This window comes from Uloborus diversus, chromosome 5 (assembly GCF_026930045.1).
Source record: "Uloborus diversus isolate 005 chromosome 5, Udiv.v.3.1, whole genome shotgun sequence".
Taxonomy (NCBI): Eukaryota; Metazoa; Arthropoda; class Arachnida; order Araneae; family Uloboridae; genus Uloborus; species Uloborus diversus.
The window spans coordinates 55,899,992-55,925,393 of NC_072735.1; the positions used below are offsets into that span (position 1 = coordinate 55,899,992).

The 25,402-nt window shown below is 32.7% G+C and overlaps 1 protein-coding gene across 1 annotated transcript in view; it reads right to left on the minus strand.

The window, feature by feature from the left end:
* Positions 1–367: 367 nt before the first annotated feature.
* The window catches only part of LOC129222935 (B-cell lymphoma/leukemia 11A-like), a 46,215-nt gene continuing 21,180 nt past the window's right edge, over positions 368–25,402 (minus strand). Inside the window, exons 4-5 of the mRNA XM_054857496.1 lie at positions 543–3,048; positions 368–398 (exon numbers count right to left, since the gene is read on the minus strand). Coding sequence (XP_054713471.1) covers positions 368–398; positions 543–3,048 — 2,537 coding nt within the window. The remainder of the gene's footprint in view (positions 399–542; positions 3,049–25,402) is intronic.

Genomic DNA, 25,402 nt, shown 5'->3' on the forward strand with positions numbered 1-25,402 from the left:
ACTTTAAAAGCTGAGCTCCAGACACACACAATAGAAAAAATGTAACACTTGATGAATGTAACAACAGAGAGGGAAGGCTCGTATCTTCGTTCTTTTTTACAAATATTCATAGGATAGTGTGTGACCACAGGTTTAAAACCGACACACAAGAATATGCACACACAATATCGTACGTTTCACCGCAAATTATTCGATTCGATCTCGTCCTCGAGAAGACGAAAAGAAAAGACCCATGGCCTTAGGAGGAAAAAAAGTTTCACATCGTACGGAAATTGAAAAATAATATTTATATTTATATTTATATATGTATATATTTATATTATCAGTTTAAAATTTTCCAAGTTGGGTCTTGAGATGACATCCTGTTTCATGTCAGATCTTTTGAGTCTGAGTCTCTGCAATCCGCCGTCTCCGTGTAAGACACGTCGGATGTTGTGTCCGTGTAATTCACACCCGATTGCGTGTCAGTGTATGTCAGTGCGGGTGGAGTGTCATACGATAAAGCGGAAGGTGTGTCCGTGTAGGGCAAGCTGGATTGAGTGTCCGTGTATGACACGCCAGATGCATTTTGGTTCACCACACATTTCCTCATATGTTTCTCTAAAGTACTAGGTACCGAAAAAGGCATGTTGCAAAATCGGCACCGATACACGTCCTTCCCCAAACGTCCGTGTGTTTTCATATGCCTTGTTAGTTTTGAGCTCTGCGCACAAGCGTAGCTGCACAGCTCGCATTTGTACGGTTTCTCACCGGTATGAGATCGTCGATGCACAGTCAAGTTGCTGCAGTTCTTGAACACTTTGCCACAATACTCACATGTGTCGTTCCGGCGTTGTTCTTTGTTCAAGTTACCGTTTTTGGAAGAAGAGTTTATGAGGTTTGACACTGAGTTGCCTCCGTTGCCGCTTGTGCTGGGACGAGGGCTCAACGACCTGATGCTCATGTTGGTAGGGGTAACAGATTTCAAGGCACTTTCGAAGGAGGAAGATTTTTTGTGGCGGGATACTTCGGTTGAGTCGAAGTAATCCCGGTGACCGTGATTGCCACCATGCACTGATGGTAACCATAGTCCTGCATATAAAGATTCCCGATCATTGCTTCCGCGAATATGATCATTTATGTCCAATTTCAGCCGTTTAGCCACATCAAATGTGTTGTGATGCTGGTGATGATGATAGGCAAAGGCACCGAAAAACCCGTGGCCGAATTCCATTGATTGCTGGAGAGCAAGGGACTTTTTACTGCTTCCGTGATTGTTTGTGTTGGTGTTATTGCCTTCTTCCCTACTGTTGAGCCTTTCAGGACCATTCGCTGTCATCGGAGTTCGGTCACGACTTGGTGTTTCTGTTTCATCTTTCGAAGAAATTTTCAATGAACTTTCCTCTAAAGCCTTCTGATAAGCTTCATTGTACTGTTGGATATTACTTAACCCTATCTTATCCATCACTTCACTGAGTAATGAGTGCCTAGGCTCAGGTTTTGAATTTTCTTTCTCCCCATTGTCATTGCTCCCATTTTCTCCATTACTAACACTTATTGTGTTGCTACTGTTATTATCGTTGTTTACTATCACATCATCAGAGGTGGGTTTTGGTGTATCAGTTTGATCTGAATTTGGAGATCCACGGTTTGGCGTGGAATTCGTATGGCCTCTGGTGCTTAAATCTTCGGCCATCATAACTTCATTGCTATCATCCAGATCCTCTAAATCTTCTTCATCATCTTCTTCTTCCTCTTCATCGTCTAAGTCTTCTTCTTCTTCTTCATTATCAGCAGTTTGGCCATCAGAAGCATCTTCGTCTTCATCAATGCTTCTTCGCCTCTCTCGATTTCTTTCTTTTCCAGCTTCGGACGTCGAGTCTGGGGTTGACCTTGGTGATTCCAAACTGTTATTTTCTGAACCGGGAGTAGATTTACCGTTGCTGCTTTGATGCGTTTTCATATGTCGTTTAAGTTTGCTTGCTTGACTACAGCAATGCCTACAGATAGGACATTTATAAGGTTTTTCGCCTGTGTGAGAGCGCCTGTGTACGATTAGATTGCTTTGGAATCGAAAAGATTTTCCACAAAATTCACAAGACCATGATTTGAGCAACTTAGGAGAGCCATCGGCTGGATCAGTGGCACCACCGTTTTTACTACTGGTTGAAGAAGCTGAAGATCCACGATGAGCTTGATTATTGTTGTGCTGATGTGTGGGAGCCGGTGTGACATTGCCACCTGTGTGAAGATTGAGCACTGGCTGAGGTGTGGAAGTCGGAGTGGAAGGCTGAGAAGAGGAAGACATGGGAGGATGAGTAAAAGGTGGGGTCAGTTTACGAGGTGAGGCTACCACAGTTGTCGGGCTGGTGGCTCCCGCCAGTTGCCTCAGTCGCTGAGAATAGAAATCCGTTTGCGGCTCAAAGCCTAAGCTCATGGGAGGTGGCCTGGGGTGCGAATCCAACCCGAGAGGTCCTCTTTCGATGAACGGATTGTGAGATTCGAAGCTTCCTATACCCAGTCCAGGTAGAGAAGTATTGTTCTGAGGTGGGAGGTGCTGTTGTTTTGGGTGATGATTAAGTCTCGGGAATTGACTCAGTTCCGTGCTGTTGTTGTTGTTGTTGCTTGTGGATGAAGAGGTAGCCAGCATATCGACTCGAAAGTCTTGACTAGGTCTGGCAAACAAATTCGGCGCACCAAGTGAGGTGGGCGGAAATTGTCTTTCACCAAGGGGCATCCGAAGCAATTGAAGGGCGGGATGATTCTCCAGGGAAAGCGCTTGCTGAGGCAGGACGCCATGATGATGATGATGGGTTGGACCATTCATAGAACACGGTGGCAACACGGGGGGCAGCGGTATTCCCAATCCGCTAGTGTTGCGGTTGATGAGAGATGGTGGCGGTCCTGTAGGTGGCATCACCATTGTGGAAGGCGTGGAGGAACTTCGACTTCCATGGTAGGGCGTTACGAGGTATATTTTCATCCCGTGCATACTTTGTGCATGCTGGACCAACACCCATGCTGATGTGAATGTCTGCTTGCACGTGCTGCATGTGTAAGTACTTGGCTCTGTGGGAGAAAGAGAGATAAAAACAAATTAGTTCCAGTTATAAATGGATAGCAAAACAGTAATTGACTTTAATCATGTCTTATTAAACCAAAATTTTTAATACTTTTAGAAAATAATAACTAAAATTAAGGCTATATTAGTGAGTTCTAAGGAATCGTATTTAAATGATGTCATGCCTCGAGGGAGCAGGGGGATTTGCGAAATTGTGAGTTTTGCAACATGAAGAGGGGGAAATAAAAAGTGTAACATCACACATTTCTTCTAACAGTATGTCAATTGAATGGTGATAAAGTTACCTTAGTGCCCAAAATAAAGTGAGGGAAACGCAATGAGAGGGGTCCCTTATGTTTGATAAATTCAGTTAATATCAATCAATCACTTAACACCTTTTGTATAAAAGAAGGTCATCGCTTTATTTTTGAAATGGCGTTCGAGTAGTGATTGAAAGCTGACTTTTTAATTGCTATTTTATTTTTTTATTTTATCGCCATGTGGTGGTGGCGACCGTTAATTTTGCTCTTTATTTTACCAAGCTAAATAATTGTTGAACCGTGCAAATTTAGATTTCCAACATTAAAAATATATTTAATCTATTTAGAGCCAAACATTATACAAGAGTACCCGGCAATTGAACGGGATAGTAAAAAACTGAAAGCATCAGTCTATTTTGAAATAAAGAGTCCACCCTCTTTTACGAAGAGTTTGAGTAAAAATGCGGGCACACCAAGAAATTGGAGGGGAAAGGGAACTTGTGTGTCCAGTAAGAAATACTCTAAAGGTCGCACAGGAAATTAAAATATTCCATAGAACGCGCTGTGTGCATCAATCACTGTCAAATCGAGTAAGCTCTGTATTTGATCGTAAAACGAGTTTAGGAGCAAAAATTGCACAGTGCTTCTTCCCCCCGACTTTTTATTCACTTAGGCTTTTGTGTACTTTAAAAAATATTCTCAATTGCTTCATTTAAAAAAATCTGCTTAAAGTTTTCAAGCGATGCACCATTGTTAGTGTAGTCTGACTTTTAAGGATTTTTTCAGCTTTTTATAATCTAGTTCAAAACTTGAGAAAGAGACAAGATGAAGTGGAAAAACTTTCTAGTAAGCTTTGTAATGTCCTTAAATGATTTAACAAAAAGTTTTGTTTATTGTTTGAAAATTGGCTATTTCAATTATTTTGTTAAATGCAATAAGTAATCCACATATGCGACAGTTGAAATTTATATTTACCAATATAAAATTTACACGGTAATAAATGTCACTATACGAAGTTTAAAATAATTTTATGTCTATAGTTAGCGCTTATTAAGATCACTATATTTAACATTTATTTAACTCTTTCTCAAAAATATTTTTATGCTCCTATTATTTATTCATAAAATGTGTCAAAAATAGCGACTGATCTGTTTAAATCATATAGTAACACACATGCAAAGAAGCAAAATAAAACTTATAATTAACAATCACACCTAGAATGAAATTAAATAATCCTAAATTTAGCCCCGTACTCCAGCCAATTCAAACTTTTAGCTTCCAGAAAATAGCGCTGACATGACGTAACACATTCACAAAATAAATATTCTTTAGCATAAATTTATCATTACCATTGCATGCATGTACTGTACATCAAGCGAGAAAAAGGCTATTGTATCGCAGTACTCCATTCTACCCCTCTCACCCCGCATAAAAAAACTTGTGTGTAAAGCAAGAAATACTCTAAGGGTAAACCCCCTCCTTCAAAGGTCACTTATTTTTCAAACCAAAGTTAGTTATTCACAAATATAACTTCAATGCCATAAGGTATTCAATCTCTTGTACAGATTTCAGAGAATCAGATAGGGAAGAAAATGTAGTGTTGCGTATGTTTTCCATCTTGCGATGATTGTCCAATGTACATGATGACTTTTAAAATTAGAAACATAAGCTTTTGAACTCACAAGTACAAAGAAGATTTTTCTTTTGTTCACATTCGAGCATTAATTATTTGTGCACGTAAGGACTGTTCCTTAAGGGGGTCCGCGACACAAAAATCGTTAAATTTTGCAATTGGTATTTACATTTAAGAAACTTTTTATTTCTTTTTCTGTTTAAAAGACGTTTGAATCTTGTTTCTATCTTAATTAGAACGAAAGATACAATTATTTTTGTTGCATGCAACTAGATAATATGATATTTAACTTGAAATCTTTAAACGCGTTTTTCTCTATGATGCAATTTTTCCCGATTTGTTGCATTAAAACTCTTATAAGTCAAGAACTAACAGAGATATGGTAATGAAATTTAAAGCATATCTTTTTCAAACAGTTTTCAAACAGTTACTTAAATTTTTATTCGGCGAATTAAAAAAAATTGTTTACTGCAAAAAAAAAAAAAAGATTTTTTTTAAGTATCTTTTTTCTTTAAATATTTTCTACTTTTTTATTGAACTAATATTTTTTCAATCGCTGAATAAAAATTAAAGCTTAGATATTAGTGCATAGGTTTTTGAAAAAAAATTGAAAATTAATCAAGATGACTTTAAGTTATAGCAGTTTAAAAGAATCTCATTAAAAAATTAAATTTGAATTTATTTTTTTCAAATATTTATGTTGTTATTTTACTTATTAAATAGATGGGAAATCAGTGCAAAAACTTTCTAAATTCTAAACTACTTGATAGATTTTTTTTTTAATTTGTCCCCGTTAAAGGAATTATTATTAATAAAATAAACAATGTCAAACAATTCCCAGCGAGATTCTACTATTTTTAATAAATTATTATTTACGCAAATATTAGCAAGCAAATGAAATAGCCGCTTTATAACTGTGTTTTTTTTTTTTTTTTTGTTATGCAAGCGACACCATTTGCAGTATTGAAATCCAAATTATTTATTTCTTTGAATCCATATCCTCTTCTTCAAGCGGATTTTCCTCCCACTCAAAAACCCTCAACATTGCTTCATGTAAATCGTATCGTCCATCTGTTCGTTACATATTGTGGACAGATCCATCAAAAGTCTTTTCATTCGTCCGTCCGCGGACATGTTTAGTTTACATATATCCGGTGCGGTTCGCCTTTCCTACTTTTAACAGCTGCGAAGTATTGGAAGACAATTATTACCGGACAACAAATTGTCACTGCGCTAGACCAAGCGCGTAGCATTTCCGGAAGAACCGTACTACTATTAGGGGGAGTTCAAAAATTCAAAATCGATAGTTAAAGCGTATATATATATATAAAACGCGTATTTTTTTAATTGTCAATAATATTGTGTTATTCTGACACCATCCAAACTACGATACTCATTTCGTTTGTTTCTTTTTTTTAATTTAAGGTTATAACTTTTGAAATAAAAAACGAGCCTTCGGGCAACGCGGATTGGGCAAAGCGGGTATAGGATTTGATCATATACTTATTTATAATTTCTTGACTCATGTGCTGACTTAGATTTTCTATTTCAATAAGATAAGCATGACTTCAAAAAGTCGTTTTTTAGAATGGCAATTAATTTGACTATTAATTTAGTCAGTTATTTCTTTGTTTTACAAACAAATGTGCTGACTTTAAATTGGATAAGTACAACTGCTTTACATTTTCTTTTATAATGGCAGGTAGCTAATCAACTATTTTTATCATTTTTAATTTCTTATTTGATTGGCAAATGTACCAAATCACAACTACTTAAGCTTACCCGCTTTAGGCTCCCTGGTAGGGCAAAGCGGGTTTTTTAAATGTTTGTCAAATTTGATAATAAATAAGTATTGGGTTTGACATATTACAAAAATCACTTTTTATTTTAAAGTTTTAGAACCTCGCTAGGAAATAAACCGTAAAAATCCAAAAACTACAATTTACGAGCGTTCTTCCAAAACCTTCTCGCTTCGGATCACCCTCCCCTTATATGAAGAACAAACTTTCTAAAAAGTTTTCTTGTACTTAAACGCTTATGATTTGTACGTGTTGCAGACGTGACCCACCCGCAACTCATACTAATCATTGTTTTTCAAGTACAAATTTTTTTTAGAAAGTTGATGCTTCATATTATGATACATAATGGTTCCTTATATTCGAATATATCACGATTGAAAGCTAAAACTCCTGAAATAAAGTTAAAATTATGAGTAAAAATCTTGCATCAGTGCAAATGGATTGAGCAAAATATGATTTTGGAACATTGAGTTAAACAGTTGTTTGCTGTAATAACTATTTGTGAACTTCTAAAGTCAGAAATATTTAACTATAGTTATTTAGAGATAAATCGTTAAACTATCCAATTGCAAAACTGTTTTTCCGCTGATGTGACTTTGAGAAAAATTCCGTAAAAATAAAATTCAGAAAAAATTCATTTTTCTAATGTTTAGATATGTTAAGAAAACAGTTAGTTTTTCTACTTTTTGAAAATCTGATGAGGAAAAAAAGTGCTGTGTAACTTGAATGTTCACCCACGATTCTTTAATTAATTTGTACAACTCATAGCGAAACGGATGAAACGGAATATGATTGTTGATCTACAACTTTCAAAAACGAGATTTGACAAACGTCCATCGTGGCCAAGGACCATCTTTAAAAACATCGCCTTGTGGGTGACGAGCCAGACACCCAAAGCCCCGGCAACCCCCATTCTAATGATGCATGAAGCTGAAGGTGAGACAAGGTGTCCCTTTTTTGCATGGCCCCACTCTCGCATGGATGTAGGGCACGCGTCCCCCTCAATTCCATTGATAGATGGCCCCCTTGATGGATAGGTGGGAAGCTGAAAGTCGGACGGACAGAAGGACGCCAATGCACCTCTTATTCCCATAGATTAATGATTCGGCCGTTTGACACTTGCATCTGAAAAACAAAGATAAGTCGCCAGATGCTGGACACGCAACGTGTTGCTGAAGCGAGAAAAAAAGCGTAATAAACGGTATTTGGCGTTCAATAACGCATATGATTATGCTTCTTTGTTAAATGGAAATTGACGAATGTGCGATACAAGAAAAACGTGTTTACCAGCAGTTGTTATCTTATCACGCATGACAAATGAAACAGGAAAAAAAGGTTGCGGCAGATATATTTACGAGGCGAATATGGTAAACAAAAACAATTCGAAATTCGCCACAATCGAATGAAAAACTAAAAAGAAATTGATTGGAATGGAATTGAATCTCTGGCTATGTGGTGAGAAATTAAAAAAAAAAAATAATGAAATAAAATAAACAAAAAACTGCGGGCTATGTGGTAAGAACTGCTTTTTCTGCAGAATGACCTGTCATGAATAATAAAATTTCTGACATCAAAAACGTCGATATTCGGAAGAGAGATGTTATCGTCAAATTATTTTGCGAAGATAACTTCCATAATTATTTCGCGGTTATAAGGTACTTGTCAAATTGAGGCAGTGAAAAGCACAGGGATGTAAGTGGACTTGTTAAAGTTTTGCGTAAAACGCGTGCTAAGTTAAATCATAAGCATGCTTACATTAAAAAGTTTTTCTGACCCATGCTGTATATAGGAGTACCTACGAGGGCTACCATTATCATCTCTTGCAACAAAACAGATGATTTTCTCGTACCATTTGTACTAGATGTATCCAAATTTTAATTTTCGGCACTTTGCTCTTACACACTTCGCTTCTAGACGCTTCAATTCGCTCATTCGATCTACTTAAACTACATATTGCGCCGTAATTTCAATGAACACAATGCTAATAATGTGCCATTTATCTAATAGTAAGGAAAAAGCTGCTATATGTTTCATTAAAACGTTATGTGTGTGCTCTTTTTGAAAAAATACTCTTCACCCCAAATTAAACAAAACAATATTTTTTGAGTCTATTAAAACTTATTATAATTTTCTCATTTTTTGTAGCGTACCTAGCAGAAATTTCCAAATGCTTATAACCTATCTTATCAACAATTTACTAATTATAACCCATAAAGTAGTAGAAATATCAGATAGCACTTTTGCATAGTAACTTCAACTACGTAGTAACATCCATCAATGCTTGGAAAAATTAATTTGATTAATTGTGTCTTGCTAATTCTAACATTTGTGTTTATGAAAATGTTGCACAGCAAACTGAAAAATTTTTAGCTCCATTTGTTTCCACGTCTGTAAGAGCTGTTTACAACAGTAAACTACAGTAATAAAATTTAGGATTATTTTACTTCGCAAAAAATAGGGTTAATGATATTTTCTGTACAAAACCAAATAAAATTCTTTGCCTTTCATGTGATTGGTTAGCGATACACTGTTAAAAATTCAGGAAGATTTTCTGGTAATTGTTACTGTAAAATGACTGACTTAACGCATCGCTGATTTCTACAGTAATTTATACCGGAGAAATAAGCGATCCCAGCGCTAATTGGTTGCTGTGGCCTACTGAGGAAACCGTAAAATTTTACAGTAACATTTGATTTTTTACGGTAATAGTTACTGGCAACATGGATGCCGGTAACAATTACCGTAAATTTTCCGGGAAATTTTTAACAGTGTAGCATTATTAATAAACAATCGGATTCACTTGTTTCATTGACTCCATGTGCTTCATTTCATCGCTAACCATTTGTTTTATGAAGAAATTTTGGAATTAATCTGTGAAATAAAATGATGCGAAATTGACTTTCTCGAAAATGCCAATTCTTTTTTAGCCGATGCCCTTTCTGAAACTATAATCTTTTAAAGTGGATCAGTGCGGATAAAACACATAATTGCCCTATATTATTTAGCAAAGTACGAATAATTTGTTAATAGACAACCGGAGAAATGTCATTCATTTCAAATCTTTATCTTCTGCCAGTTTGTTTTTTTTAACAAATAAAATACTTACAATTGATTTTCCGAATAAGCAAGGCTTTCCAAAGGATTTTCAATTTTCTCACTTTATTCTGCTTTTGCGACTAGCAAAACCTAGTAGATGCTATTATACGCATAAACCAGAATTTATAAGAAGGCCACAGAAGAAAGTTTCGGATTATCCACAACCATAACATACTAGTTTTGGAAACTCCAATAGTATTATTCTAAATAATATAGGGTAATTATGTGTGATACGCTTTAAAAGATTACAGCATCAGAAAGGGCATCGGCTAAAAAAAAGTTGGCATTTTCGAGAAAGTCAATTTTGCGTCATTTTATTTCGCTGATTAATTCCTAAATTGCTTCATAAAACAAATGGTTAGCCATTATCAAAAAGACAAGTATAATTAAATAGTTTGATCTAATGACATTCAGGGTAAATTAATGGTCCTGAATTTTCGCAGCAGCTGCTTTTAATTGCTCTGAACACACACTGATTTACAGATACTTATTTTCATTAATATAGACAAAGTATTTTACGCTCAATTTAATAACGTATTATTTTTCACTGGTTTTCTCTTATGTTGGAAAAGCAAATACCGAATACGGTTGTTATATTTCTCAATATTTTATGGTAGCTGTATGCGAGGGAAAGTGTAATGACATGTTAGAGTAGTTTTTAATACCAGCTGCGCAAAAATACTTTGAATACACAATTTTGTTGTAAAAATTTATATTCATTAGAATCTATTAGAGATGAGAGACAAATTACCACCGCGGAATTTATTATTCGTTTGATAGAGAAAGCATAAGGTTAAAAATGGGCCCTTTTTCGAAATTTTAGCTTAAATCATAATCATTTATTAACTTCTCAAACCTGTAAATTTAATTCTTAATGAATCATTTAGAATATTTGGTTACTCTACAAATAATGAGGATGAGAGCCTTAAAACGAATACATTTGGCAGTTCATTCATAATATAGTCCTGTTTTGAAATCCATTCCTCTCAAAATAAAATTAATGTCCAGTAATAAAAATGATTGATTCATTTATATTAACCGATGAAAAATCTATTATTTGAATCAAAAATATATAGATATAGGTAATATAAGCGCTCTATAGATATAAGCGCTCTGAGATGATTTTTAACGCATTAACTATTAGTTATGGATTTTATATATACTTTCTAGACATAACTAAAAGTAATTAAATAAGAATAAGTAATGCTGTATTTATTTAATATGCAGTTGCTTTAGAAATTCCAATCTTTTAGATGGTTACTTACAACAGTATCTTGACATTTTCCGTACACCAGTGGCGCAGCAAGGAAATGGGGTTGAGAGGGTCAACTCACACAGAGCTCTTGATTTTAACAACATGGCTAATTCTAATACAGTAGTTGTATACATGTAATGACTGATAGAATCAAAAAGCTCCCAACAGAAGGTATTTTCTAGTTGCGCTAGTGCCATAGATTAGTAAGAAAAAAATATATGCAAAAGGGTTTTCATATATTTTTTTCTTACTTTCATTGCTTTTGCGGACGATTCGGAAAATTAAATTCATTGCCCCTTTTTTAGACGGAGAATAATTAGTGTAAGAAGTCAGGTGTTAGTACGTGAGGACGATTAGTGCTCCGGTGTTCAAAGTTCAAGGCATAACTACTTGAGAGGTTTCTGAAACTTAGGAGAACTAACCATCGCTTCTTTTTACAATCTCTCTCCCAAACAAACGTCCGATGGGATTTTCTGGTCGTTTTGCTCAAATATCCCACTAATCCTTTGTTATGGCTTCTAAAAGCATCACGAGTAGCGTAGTAAAGGGTGCGTGCCGGCTGGGAATGGCCTACATGTCAACCGAAGCCGGACAAATGACCGACAGATTATTATATTCGCGCGATTCCGGCCGGACGGAGGCCGCAAAAAGGCAGGAAGATGTCCAGAACGGACATCAAAAGGTGTCCAGCGATCTGTGAATGAAGGGTTAACAATGGGCGCCAAGAACACCTTTTCTTCGGTCGGACTTGGGAACCCCCTCCCTGTTTGACACTGTTTTGCTTTTGATTTCCCTCTGACTCTTTTTATCATCCTCTTTGAGTCAGTTTGGGGGAATAATGCATGTTGACGACGCCGTTCGTTGACCCTCAAGGATACTGGATTTTGGAAACAGTTACTTTGTGGGAAAATAATTCCAATAACTTTCGTTTATTAGTCTCCATTAAGCAGTATTTTTAAGTTTTGCAATTATGAATCCAGTTGTTTATAAAACCAATATAAATCCATAAACGAAAACAAAGTGTAAATAAAGAAAGAATTCCGTGGATAATTTATTATTTGTGCTATAATGTTAAATGCTATATACACTTGGATCTCGATAACTCGAAGCTTATAACTTGAATATTCTTTATCTCAAAGTTTTCATTGGTTCCCAAACTTTTGAGACTGTCTTGGAAACTTCCCATAACTCGAATTACAAATAACTCTTAGCCGGTCCCGTAGGACTACGGGTTATCGAGAGTTGACTGTATTTAATTTTTTTCTGTTAAGCCTTTCTGTTAAGAAACAGAAAATTATTATAAAATGTATCAATATTCTTAAACAGCAATTTTATAACTTTATAAGTGCGAAGGCTTGATTTTACAATATTGGGCTACAAAAGTACTCACTTTATGTAGTTCTACTCATAGCAACTGGGAAAAATCAGTTCACCTCACCTTGCATGAGTATACACTTTTATAAAATAACTAAACCTCTTAAAATTTCAAAAAAAATCATTGTAAACATTTCATTTTGTTAAATGCACAAAATTAATTAAATTATGTTTTTAATCAAAGTTACTGAACAATTTTGAATGTTGCCACATTTTATTAATTTCATCGTGATTTGGTAGCAATATTAACAAATTGCTCAGCATGAAAAGAGCATGTTAGAAAAAAAAAAGCGTTCGTTCTCTTGACGAGAGATTCTGCTATTGATTATTTTAATCAAATAATTTATGTTTAGAAAAGAAAATAATAAACAAGTTCACCACCGATACAAATTCGTAAGATTAATTAATATGTTTTCCTTTAGTGAAATGTTTAAGGAACTTAACCATACAACGCATATAAAGTATTGGAAATTTTACGTTTAATAAGAATCATACCAATTTTCTTTTAAAAATATTTAGTTCCATTAAATTATTATTATTATAGAAGAAGTTTGCCACTGTTTGGAATATTTTCTATAAGATTGTTCCTTGTTAAATAGAGAAAAAATACATGTGTTTCGTATTGTTCATTCCGGTTAAAAAAGAACCATTATTTTGCATTTGAATTCTCAGCTGATTGAAATAAGTTAATTTATTTCATACTGAAGTAAAGTTTAAGGCTTTTAAGCACTTCAAAACATTCTGTACTACGAAAACGTGCATTTGTGATCCGTTTTTCGTCCTTTTCTTACAATCAACAAATTCTTCCATTCTTATAGACTCAGATAATTTATGTTTGTATTTAACGTTCTTTGAAATCAGAAAAATGGAAAATGATTGTTATCCAGAATGAAACATTCTCTAAATGGATTCAAAAACACACTGTGGAAGATTAATTTAATTCAAAACGAGTTCAAGTTTTGTTTCTTTTGGAATATTTTTTATTAACTTAAACTTAGCTTAAAATTTATTCAAACGTTTGAAATGTGCAAAACTTTCAAGAAAAATGGCAGACTAGACGACACCAACAAGAATAGACGAAATCTATACTTAATTCTGGTGAGCATAACTGTCGCTTCATACCAAAAATAATTGAAAATCGCAAAGCAACAATATCAGGCAAATTAATCTATCCCACATTCAAATTTAAGTGACAGCGTGTAGGAAATCTCAAATACATTGAATTAGTCTAAAACAAATTTCCACTTCTGCCAAAGTTGATAAAAAGGCATGCGCAAGATTTTATTTACAAAATCAAATTTAATTTAGAAATTTCCTCAAAAGTTAAATGAGCGATTAATTCCTGTGTCAACGTGTAAGATAAAGAAGGTGAAATTAAAGATATATTTGATCACGCAAACAGGATACTGCGAATTGCTTTTCTTGGGAACTAATTTGAATATGAAACATTCGTACACAGGCAGATAAATAACAGAAATGTCAATTTAACATTTTGATTTTTAAATCTCTGAAATAATACTCAGCAGCAAACAATGTCGACAAAATGAGCAGTCAGAATCGTTTTAAAAGCTTCCAAGATTAAAGGGCTTTACTCCGATAATTGCCAAAGGATTGCTGCCAAGATTAAATCAGACATTTTTTTCTTTCCCGTCTCTCCTCCCCCTCCAGCCCTCTAATTTCCTTACTCTCTTATGCTAACAATACCGGCGAAACTAATTTCGCTTATTTAATGAATTTCACCCAAAAGCTTTTCCTCAGCTAATTAAGTTTTCTCGTTTGGCTTATGATAAAACACGATTGAACGTTAATTAATAAAAATTCGATGCACTTAATTATTTTTCAAGCAAATCCTCAGAAAATAAGACTTTCTTCGATACAACGTAACGTTTTGCCACTTGATTTGTTCGGCGCAAAAGGCTGGTCGAGCAATTTTTCTGTCGCGATTGCTTGTATACATAATTAACTTTTCTGAGGGTATGATACGCCTAAGAATAACAGGTAAATAATGATAATAAAAGTGAGAGATAAAAAAAAGCCAGACACGGAAAATTATTTCAATCATTGTCTTGTTCGTTTAATTTTTGGACAGTTTGCGTTGGGAGCTTTTGAGCGACGATTTGTTGATACACTTTAACGAACTAAGAGAGTTTTGTACAATGAAACCAAATATTAAATGAGCGTGTTCCGGAGAAAAGAACTTATTCCGATTTTTTAAGGCTTCTTAATTCTTTTGATTGTTGGATTAAAGGCTGTTTCTAATTTGCTTTTGCTAATACATGAATAATTCAAGTTTATTCACAAGCGATTTGTTTTTGGAATGTTATTGTAGTATCCAAACAGATGGAAAATTAACTGCTGCATTTCCATAAGCTTCCAAAAAAAAATGTCTGCCTCCAATCGTATTATATTCAGTGTTTACAGTATCAACAAAATAGCATGTGAAAAAATGCAATAAAATGAGCATGATTTTTCTGTACCATGTAAAATGAATATTTTGTTCTTTGCTTAATTCTGTCGTCAAAATATTAATTAATTTCTGTAGCCTTCATTCATAAATGATGTAACTCTTTTTTTTTCAAAACTTCCTAAAATAATTGTGGCAAATTTTTGGAGTGGGTAATCAATGGCAGGATTATCAAATTAAGAAACAATTAGTTTGAAACTATACACAACCAAAATAAATTGTAAAATTATTTACTTTCTTCGTGAGTGAAATGTTGATATCTTATGCTTGGCTGAAGTTTTATTTTTAATAGAAAGACATTTTATATAATTTCCACACTGTTAGTTATATCGTTTTAAATCAAAATATATCATGCCCTTATCGAAATTACTGACGTGGCTTGAGAAAGAATGTAAAACTTCAAAAAAAGAAACAAACCGCTTTTAGTGAACTATTTTAATTAATATTTTCATCTAGTATTAGTTTAAAATGTTGGGATTTTGTATTGAGAAATATTGTGTAAACTCCTACTGCAAAACATTAAAAAACTTGATTTTTGTTCATGATATACAGCATTATGATTAAAATCTTTCTGTTTACTTGCTCTTTGCTTTCGGAATTTTTTTAAACTATGTATTTCATTCAGGAGTAATAGCATTAACTACCAAAGAAATAAAATTGAATGGATAATCTTACGATGCAACTTTAAAGCTCGTAACAAAATTACTACTTGTAATTTTAGCTGTTTTGATTTAGTATAAAAATTATTCTATTCCTGTTTAGTCAGAGTTAATTTTAATTTATGTACAACAAAGCAAAACCGAAAAGTTAATTGATATATTTTGCAATTTGATGCAGTCTATTGTCTCTTTTGCTCTTTTTAACTCAAAAAGGGCTAATTATTCTTTTCTCTACCAAGAGAACATCCAGCATTTCTCTTTTTCCCTTTCCTGGATACTTCTTTCCTCAGATTCGACAGTTTGCAGATTTCTAATTAATTTTGGTTCAACTCTTAATTAGTGCCATTTCATTTCTTCCTAGAAGCAGATAAGATATACATCTTCCTTCAAAACAAATAGAAAATAAGAATAGTAAATAATAGTAAAACGAAAAAACTGCAACAATTTATTGAGAGAGAATCTCTTTTCTCTCGATGAATTACAGATGCAGTCTTTCTTGGAAAGCTGAGATTCATTACAACACTCTGCGACTCTTGAAGGTAATATATCTCATTTGGCAAAGTTAGATGTGGTAACTAGCGAAACGTGATTTCGCTGGGGAAAAAGCGTTGCCTTATTGATGTTTCTTCCTCACTCGCGAAAGCAGGTTTTGTTTTTGCTTCACTAAAATTGGTATTAATCTGAATATCACTCTCATGATTTGTTGGTGGGTTCATACAGTAAAAAATTATTACTTGCGAATAGTTTATACAAGAAATTCAGTTTTCCTCCCAGTAGGTAATTACATATTATTAGATTACTGTCGAAGAGGTTTTAAGTATTTCTTCTCTGAAGAATTTATAACTTGCACTGATTTTCACTTGGTTTTACGGTATACTTTAGTTCTGTTTTTTTTAAGATTTCTTTTTGTTTATTTACTTATTTATTATTATTATTATTATTATTATTATTATTATTATTATTATTATTATTATTATTATTATTATTTATTATTATTATTATTATTATTTATTACTATTATTATTATTATTATTATTATTATTATTATTATTATTATTATTGTTTATTTTCTACTGTTGCTTATTATTACTATTACTATTATTATTATTGTTTATGTCCTACTGTTACTTATTATTGCTATTACTATTATTATTATTTTATTTTCTACTGCTGCTTATTATCATTATTCTTTTTTTTATTATTATTTTTGTTATTGTTGCGATTTGTACTATTACTATTGCCTTTTTTACTATTTTTCTTATATTTTACTAGTTTTCTTTTCTTTTTTAGTGAGTTATTTATCATTGTTTTTCTTTTGTTTTTTTACGGAGAAAATCTTATAGTAAAAATTAAAACATTTCAAAATTTTCCTCATTCGATATTTTCTCCATCGTTCACTCAAGTTTATTCGTAGCGAACATAATTCTATTTTCGCTTTAAGTTTAAAACTAGTCTTTCCTTTGAATTAAGCCTCTTTTCCGTGCACTAGTTTCAAAAAAAGTCAGAGAATAAAAGTGGGAAATGAGCTGCCACCGCTCTTTCTTAAATCTTTAAAAATTCTGATTTGCGTAATGTGATGTAATCCATTCGCACATCAAATGGAATCGATAGCGGATGATTGAAGGCCAGACGTTTTCTCCAATTCCAGTAGCATACTTTCTTCTAATGTAACCCAGATTTTTATGGGATTATTGAATTCGTGACGTTACCGAAAGCATGGTGGCAACAAGTTAAGCGAAAAAAATCTGCCTATTCATAGAGCTTTTTTTCCCTTCAAATTTCGAGAGAGCGAATCGAAGTTTTTAACGAAAATTGTACTTAGTTGGACTCGATATAAAATTGTTCAAGTTTTCTGTGGGGAACAGGTGTTGTACTGTTTTTAAATACAGTCTAACACTTCTTATTTGTGACAGTAATTAAAGCAAAGTAAATACATTAAGCCATTTAAAATTGTATAAAAAAATAATTAAATTCAGGAAGCAACTTGAACTTCTTTAATAGAGACTTTTCTATTATGAAAACTGGTTTTTAGATCGGAAAAAGAAGTAGAAAAATTACAATAGCAACAATAATAGTAATAAAAAGAAACTTTGATATTAGAAATAATAATAATAGTAAAAAATAACCATAATAAGTGATAAATTATGATAAAATATTAATAAATAATGATGATGATGGTGATGAAAAGGAAAATCATAGTAGAAATAATAATTAGTACTAATAATAATTGTAATAAAGAATAATAAAACATTATTAAATAATGATGGTGATGATATTAATAATAGTAACAGTAACAATGGTAATAATAATATTTTTTATAATAATAATAACAATAATAATAATAATAATAATATAATAATAATAATGCCGTTTACTATCAGTTTGTTACTTTATTGTCCAATTTAAGCTAAAATTCGTTTGCTCTCTCCAAGAATAGTAGAATGATTGAATATATATGTATCTCATCCTCATATTTCTCACATTTTGATCACAATATTCTCTAAATCGGGCTACATTTCAAGACTAAAAGTAAATTTATGCTTGACACATTGCGGATCACGCAACACTTATTACTGGTGCATAAAATCTACAGTAATATTACCCGTTCATTCTTTGGTCTCTTCAGTATTTGATCATCAAAATATTGGAATATACTGCACACGGAACAAAAACAAAAATCGACTCTGAAGCCCGTTGTAATCAAGATATAAACCAGTTTTCTGAACGAAAGATGATTTTTGTGGTTGGCAATTCGATCACAAAATCTTTTGGTTGATTCTCACACATTTTGACTCTCTTCGACGTTTTTCACGCTCCGTTATATACGAAACTGCACTAGGAATTTTTGATTTCGCCGAGGGAATTCAAAGCCAAACGAATACTCATAGGGATCTTTTACATGCCGCATAATCATACCACATGGGCCCCTGATGATTTTCTGCTTCTCGAAAATCCACCACCTGGCCCCCTTAGGTCCGAACCCGGGTTCAAGGCGAAGAAGGAAGAAATCCAACGCCTTACAATCACGCCACCAGCAGGCAAAAAGGAATTTATTGATTCCTCTCCTATTACTCAAATGTTTTTACATTGTTATTGCAACAAATAGAATGATACAGCAAACGAAAAAAGTCAATTAGGCAACATGAATCATGTGATTGAGTGAGGTTGCCTAAGATATTCATGATGGGATGAAACAATGCAAAACTCTTGCGAGACCTTCGTCATACTTTCACCAATTAAATATTCTTTCCTGGAATGTTATCGCACGAAAGTGGTTTATTTGAGTGTTGTGGGAGATTCTATGTCATTCAGGATCTTTCTGCATTTTATTAACAAGCTAACTATCTTATGTAATAACTAGTGGTACCCGCACGGCTTTGCCCGTGATAGAAAATTAAAAGGTTTTTTGGTTCGCCTGTATATTTACAAATAATGTATGGTGAATTTTCTTGCCAATTGGCTTGTGCCCATGTTACAGTTCCACGTTATGATAATTTCGTAATTTACTCGTCCATCTTATGATAATTTTGTTCTTAAAAATGGAATAGATAAAGAACAACATCGAATTTTCGAAAAATCGCTTCGAGGTGCACACCCCCATACTACAAACTAACTTTGTGCCAAATTTCATGAAAATCGACCGAACGGTCTAGGCACTATGCGCGTCACAGAGATCTTGACAGACAGAGATCCGGACAGAGACAGATCCAGACAGACAGAGATCCGGACAGAGAGACTTTCAGCTTTATTATTAGTAAAGATTATACGAAATTTAAAGGATTTTTGCCAATGCAAGAAATAAATAAATGAATGATTAGGCTTGCTTTGATTCCGAAATGGACACATATTATGACATAAGATTTGGTTTTATACTAAGATGATTAGCTCGCGGGGTTTAATTTATAGAAAGATGCGAGTTCGTAATTATTGAACTACATCTATATAATCGCAAGAGCATTCAACGTTACAAATTCATTACGAAGTAAAATTCCAAAAGATTGTTTTCTTAAAAAGCATATTTAACTGGCATAAATTGTTTTTATTTTTTTACATTTTAATGTAATTGAACATTAAAAACAGATCGTATTATTTTCATTGAGCGCTGATAAAATCATTTCCTTTTTAGTTTTTAAATGGAAGTATGATCATAGACAAACATATTATTTTAACTTATTAAAGAAACAAATTGAATAAATAAAAATACATAAATCAATAAATAATAGCATCAGCAGAAAGAGACACATACGTAAATAGGATTTTCTTGTGTGTGTGTGTGTGTGTTTTTTTTATGAAAGGATTGCATTCATCGTAATTTATGAACAATGATAAAAGTTCAAGCGTGAAATTTTTTGAAATTTCTCTTTATATTCATAAAATTGGGTCAATTTCACAATCAATGAGCATTAGTGATTTACATCTGAAAAGGCTTTTTGGAAACATTTTAGATCACGTTTTCAGGAAACTTACGTTAAAAGTGTGTGTGTGTGTGTGTGCGCGCGCAGATAGCTGGGAGAGGACAGGGGAGTGGATTTTTTTTTTTTTTTTTTTTGCATGAGACAACTATGGCACAGGTACAATTCAGAAAAAAGGAAAGACTTTTCCTTTGAAGGCTACGTTTAATAAGAATTTTTCTTATAATTTTTTTTTTTTTATTTTGCTTTCCTTCAAATAAATTTCAATGAACTGGAATGTCTTACCTTCCTATAAGAAATTGAAAATGATCTTCCTTTTGCAGTTATTCTTTTGGAAATGAACACTTCGAAAATTTAACATGTTAAACAATTTTATTTTGACATTTTATAACCTCTAGACATTAAGAAACGCTAATCTGCTGTTGTTTACATCAAAACTATAACTTATTAACTTATTTAAAATTACATGAAATACACAGCCAGTTCAAGTCAAGAGTTGTCACTTTTGACTTCCTTAAGAGGTTTTTCCACCTCCAGCTCAGTTACTTCCTAAGCCAGGCTGATGAGTGCTAATAAGCACGAAACTGTAGTCCTCGGCTAGAATGACTGATCTGGCTGTGTATTTCATTTATCTCTGCTTTAGTCCTGGCTATAGGGTGGTAACTTACTGAAAATTATTTAAAATTAGTTTTTTGGCGTTTTGTTTCATAAAAAAAGAGTATAACTAATTTATTGTATTGTTCTACTATTGGTTCAGCCAATAGTTGAACAATATACTAGTGCAGCCGGGGAGGAGAGGGGGCATCATCCAAAACCCCTCACTGCTCTTCTCGCTTCATACTTAATCATATCCCTTCTGTAACAGCTATTAATTGAATTTGGAAAAGCAGGAATTCACAATATTTTCAAATATTTTTCGTACGTTGAGTTTCAAGATGTTCCTAATGCAATTAAATGCTACGCACGCAAATATTCCGAATTATTTGTAACTGAACTAAATTAACGGTTTTACTCAAGAGCGAAATCTGCATTGAAAGTGAGAAAAAAGCTGATAACAATTAGTTTAATTTTATTGCCATCATCATGGTGCTTAATTTTCGTCTCTAATTGTGCACCGTGTAAACTATTCTGTCACCATCTTTCGTTTCTTTTCTGCTCACATTTCATTTTATACCTTCAAAAATACTGAAACAAAAAGAAAGAAAAGTTTTGTAAATGTTATTTACTTCTGAAATTCTGAGAAATATACTTGGGTGTTTTGTTTTTTTTGCGAAGTCAATTTATTTTAACTTCTTTAAGTTACTCATTTACTTACGTCAACTAAAAATGTTCTTATTATATTTAACAACAAATGAAGTTTTATGTCAAACAATAATTTTTCAAGTTTACTTACAGTATTAAAATGTAAGTCATATGTACTGCATACTTATTTTTATCGTATCAAATTAGCACGGTCTTCAAAGACAATAGGCAGTTAGACTAAAACTGAACGATGATTAAATTTTAAATTGCATTAAAAAATATCTTTTTTCTATTTCTTTTATTCCCCCTTTTTGATAGAAATATAATTCAATGATTAAAGGCAGTGAAGAAAACACCGAATGTGCCTAATAATTCATTCTCTTACTTCAATTTTTTTCTCGACAATGCTGTAAACACTCCACTCTGGAGACTAAATCTCCCCCACCGAACATCGATGACACATTTTCAACTCGCATTAGGAACTTAAAGCCTCTGCGAGCAGTATACTGAAGAGCTTTCACTTTAAAAAAAAATAAATAAAAGAATGAAATAGCTCAGCAGAGAAATAAAGCTAGAAATGATGTTTAAAATTGGAGCGCCCGTTACAAATGCCACAGCTGTCTTTTTTTACGAAGGAAAACGGTGGAACTGGACAAAACTGGAAAACTTTTGTGTCCATTTTTGTTTAACTTTATTTATTTCGTATTTCATGTTCCCACCCCGCTTCTTCCCTCTTAGACTACTCGAAAGTAGCCTTGGTTCTTTTCCTTTTTTCGGAGATCGATACATCATTGAAATTTTAAACACTTGTTAAATGGACGCTTCTGTTGTTGAAAAACTCCCGACTTGATGGGAAGTGGATGATGGTGGTTAAGGATAAGGGAGCGAGTAATAGACGCGAAAACGCCAAGAACCTCGTCTCGTGCGAGGGAGTGGACTGGGGTGCAAATAATGGTACTTCTTTATTTTATTATATTAAATCTGGGTGAATATCAGCAATATTTTTTCATTATTTTATTCCAAAAGCTACAAAAATAAATGAATAAATTAAAATAAAACAGGAGAGCAAAAGTGAATATTATCCATTACAGAAAAATGCCCTTTTACGCAGGGATGCGGAGTCTGAGTCTGGGTGATTTTGGGGAAAAGGAGTCGGAGTCTGGAGTCGAAGATTTAAAACTCCAAGAGTTGGATTCGGTGATTTTTCTCTCCGACTCCGCTGGATTGCTTTTACGCATAATAGTTTCAACGAAGTTAAAGGCAGAAAATTGCTGTGAAAATTAGACATGCGTTTTGGTTTTATGGGAAATTTCCTCTTCAAAGAAATTGTTCAAGTGAAGCGGGAATTTTTTTTATCGCGCTGGTTTACTCCTAAGAGCTAATGAAGGGAACTTCCTGAAAAATTTAGTATATACCCCTTGTCCCTCATCCCCCCTGGAAAGAGCAAAAATCGTAAAAGATCCTTCATACGTGTGGTTTAAATTTTCAAGAAACTGTAAATGATGCATAAAGAGCTATTAATACGAAGTAAGCCGAAGTGATTACTTACATCGAGACTCACAACTAAATGCGTTGATAAAGGAGTTAGTTGTAATCCCAAAACGTATGCATGTGCTTTTTTTTTTTTTGTAATTAGTAATATAAATAATGTGGGTTCTCTCTTTAACGACTTTCTATATTTAAAGACGACTTTCCACGATCCTAGATATTCTACTGTAGTTTTATAAGCATTCAATTGAAGGATGCATTCTGCTTACGGACTATTTTTTTGCGGTCTCTTGAAAGTTGTTAAATAGAGAATCAAATGTACGTTGATTTTTTCGTCAGCTGCTTCTAAACATAGGTAAGCGTATTACTTTTTATTGGAAAAATTATGTTAAATTAATAAAACTGAATTTATTAAACCTTTTCCACTTATAAACGTTCTGTCACGTTTAAGTTTTGTATAGTAAATTATTCCTATATGGTGTATGAGTAAAGTGGTTTAGTGTTTCATAATTTAACTTAGAATGTTTCACTTAAAATAGCTCTGAATTTGGAATTCGGAAATCTAAATTATGATTTTTAATTTACGAAAAGATCAAAGCATCTCACTGCTGTATATTTATGAAAATCATTTAATTTTTCTCAAAATACAAATTTAAGGCTAAGTTTTGTTGATGGACAAAACCAGAACAAAGAAATTAGTCAAATGGGGAAAAAAGCAATTAAAGCAAAGTGCTCAAAATAAATATATATGCTTACTCAGAGTTTGCAAATGAATAAATAAATAAATACGATGAAACATATTGGAAAAGACTTCTAAAGCATTTTTGATAAGTACAATGAACGAAAGTAAAAATATCATGACAAAATAGAAGGGATAAAAGAGTCAAAACATGATGTGAAGAGTTTGGGGGTGAATTAGAATTAGAGATTCCTTTTGTGCTTGAGAATAAAACCCTTCCACTTCCTTAAAGTTGCCTGAACGGCGATTTTGAGACAGACATGTATTTTTATTGAGCAAGTATTTCAAAACGTATTCCATATGGTTCGTTAAGTGTTAAAGTCACATTTCTAGTCAGCAATTTTCATTTAGAAGATACATAATATATATATATATATATATATATATATATATATATATATATATATATATATATATATATAACTTTTAAGAACTAATACATTTTTTCAGCAGACTTGAGATTAATAATTAAGAACAATTTGAACTGTTTGCTTTCCAGTTTATCTTCAGAAATAAATAGATAAATAGAAAGTAACTTCTTCAGACGATATTTTTTTAGCTTAAATACTTCGTTTTGCTTGTATTCATATCAGTTAAACATTTTTGAAACAAGCACTGGTAGTGAGATTATTATTAGACTTATGATTTATCAAGATTTGCTTATATTAATCATTTATGACTCGTGCTCGATTTCTTTCCCGTATGATGTTTTTTAAATTTGTGCATTATTTTGTTTAAATTACAGGGAAATATAATAATGCATAATAATGTTAAAATTAATTCAGAATTTCAATGCTTTCTTAATGCGAGACATTTTATTTCTCTTCTTATATAGTAACTACATTTTTTTTGCCCATTTGGAAAAGAGAACACTCTCTCATAATGCTAATAATAATAACAATAATATAGTAACAATACAACAATAACAACAACAAAAATAACAACAATAACAGTAATAATAATAATAATAATAATAATAAACAAAAGGATAAAGAAGAACATTGAGGTGTTTAGTAAAATTCATGTGTAGCTACGGGCAGTGGCTCTAAGCGGACCTGCTGAAAATTGTTTGACTTTTCTGTTTATATTCAATAAGAGAAAATGATATACTGTTGGAAAGGAATTTAATTTAAAGATGATGCTTCGTTTTCGTAGCGTATGAACCAGCTTCTGTTTAAACAATCACAGTCTATGTCCACTACTTTTCTTCTGGCTTTTCAGGGGAAATTGTTTTATATCAAACTCATTTTATTGGATTGGGAATTGATATTTTCATAAAACCATGTAGGTAAATGATTATGATGTCAATTTCATTTAAAAAGCGAAAGCGAACTTAGCGTTTTCAAAGTTCGAAAACCACGATGTCAGCTTTAAAACACGTTATAAAAGGGTAGTGCTAATAAAATGCATATAATAATGCAGTGAAAGTATTTTAGCTTATGCCAAAACGAAAAAAAACTCAAGGGGATATTGTTTTGAGCATTCAAGTACAAATGCATATGTATAGTATAAGAACTTGAAATACGTGGCTATTCCTTTTCTCTTAAATTATTTCTTAATACTCAAAAACAATACTACTTTAAATCTACTAATCTAATAAGAAAAATCTTCAAAATATACTTAAAAAATATTTTACCACGTTCTCACAAAAATAAGTTTTCATATTTAATTTTATTTTCTGTTCATCAAGTTTAGGGGGAAATGAATTTTTCTTGCGAAAAATGTCCTGAATCTCGAAGGGATTTCAAGTTTATTATATATATATATATATATATATATATATATATATATATATATATATGTTATATATATATATATATATATATATATAATACTTAAGCAACCACTCTATTTTCCACCTATTATTACGATTTTATTTCTTCAATAACAAAAATGGTTTCAAGAGGGCTCGAAGTATTACAGTGATTTAAAAAGTACTTG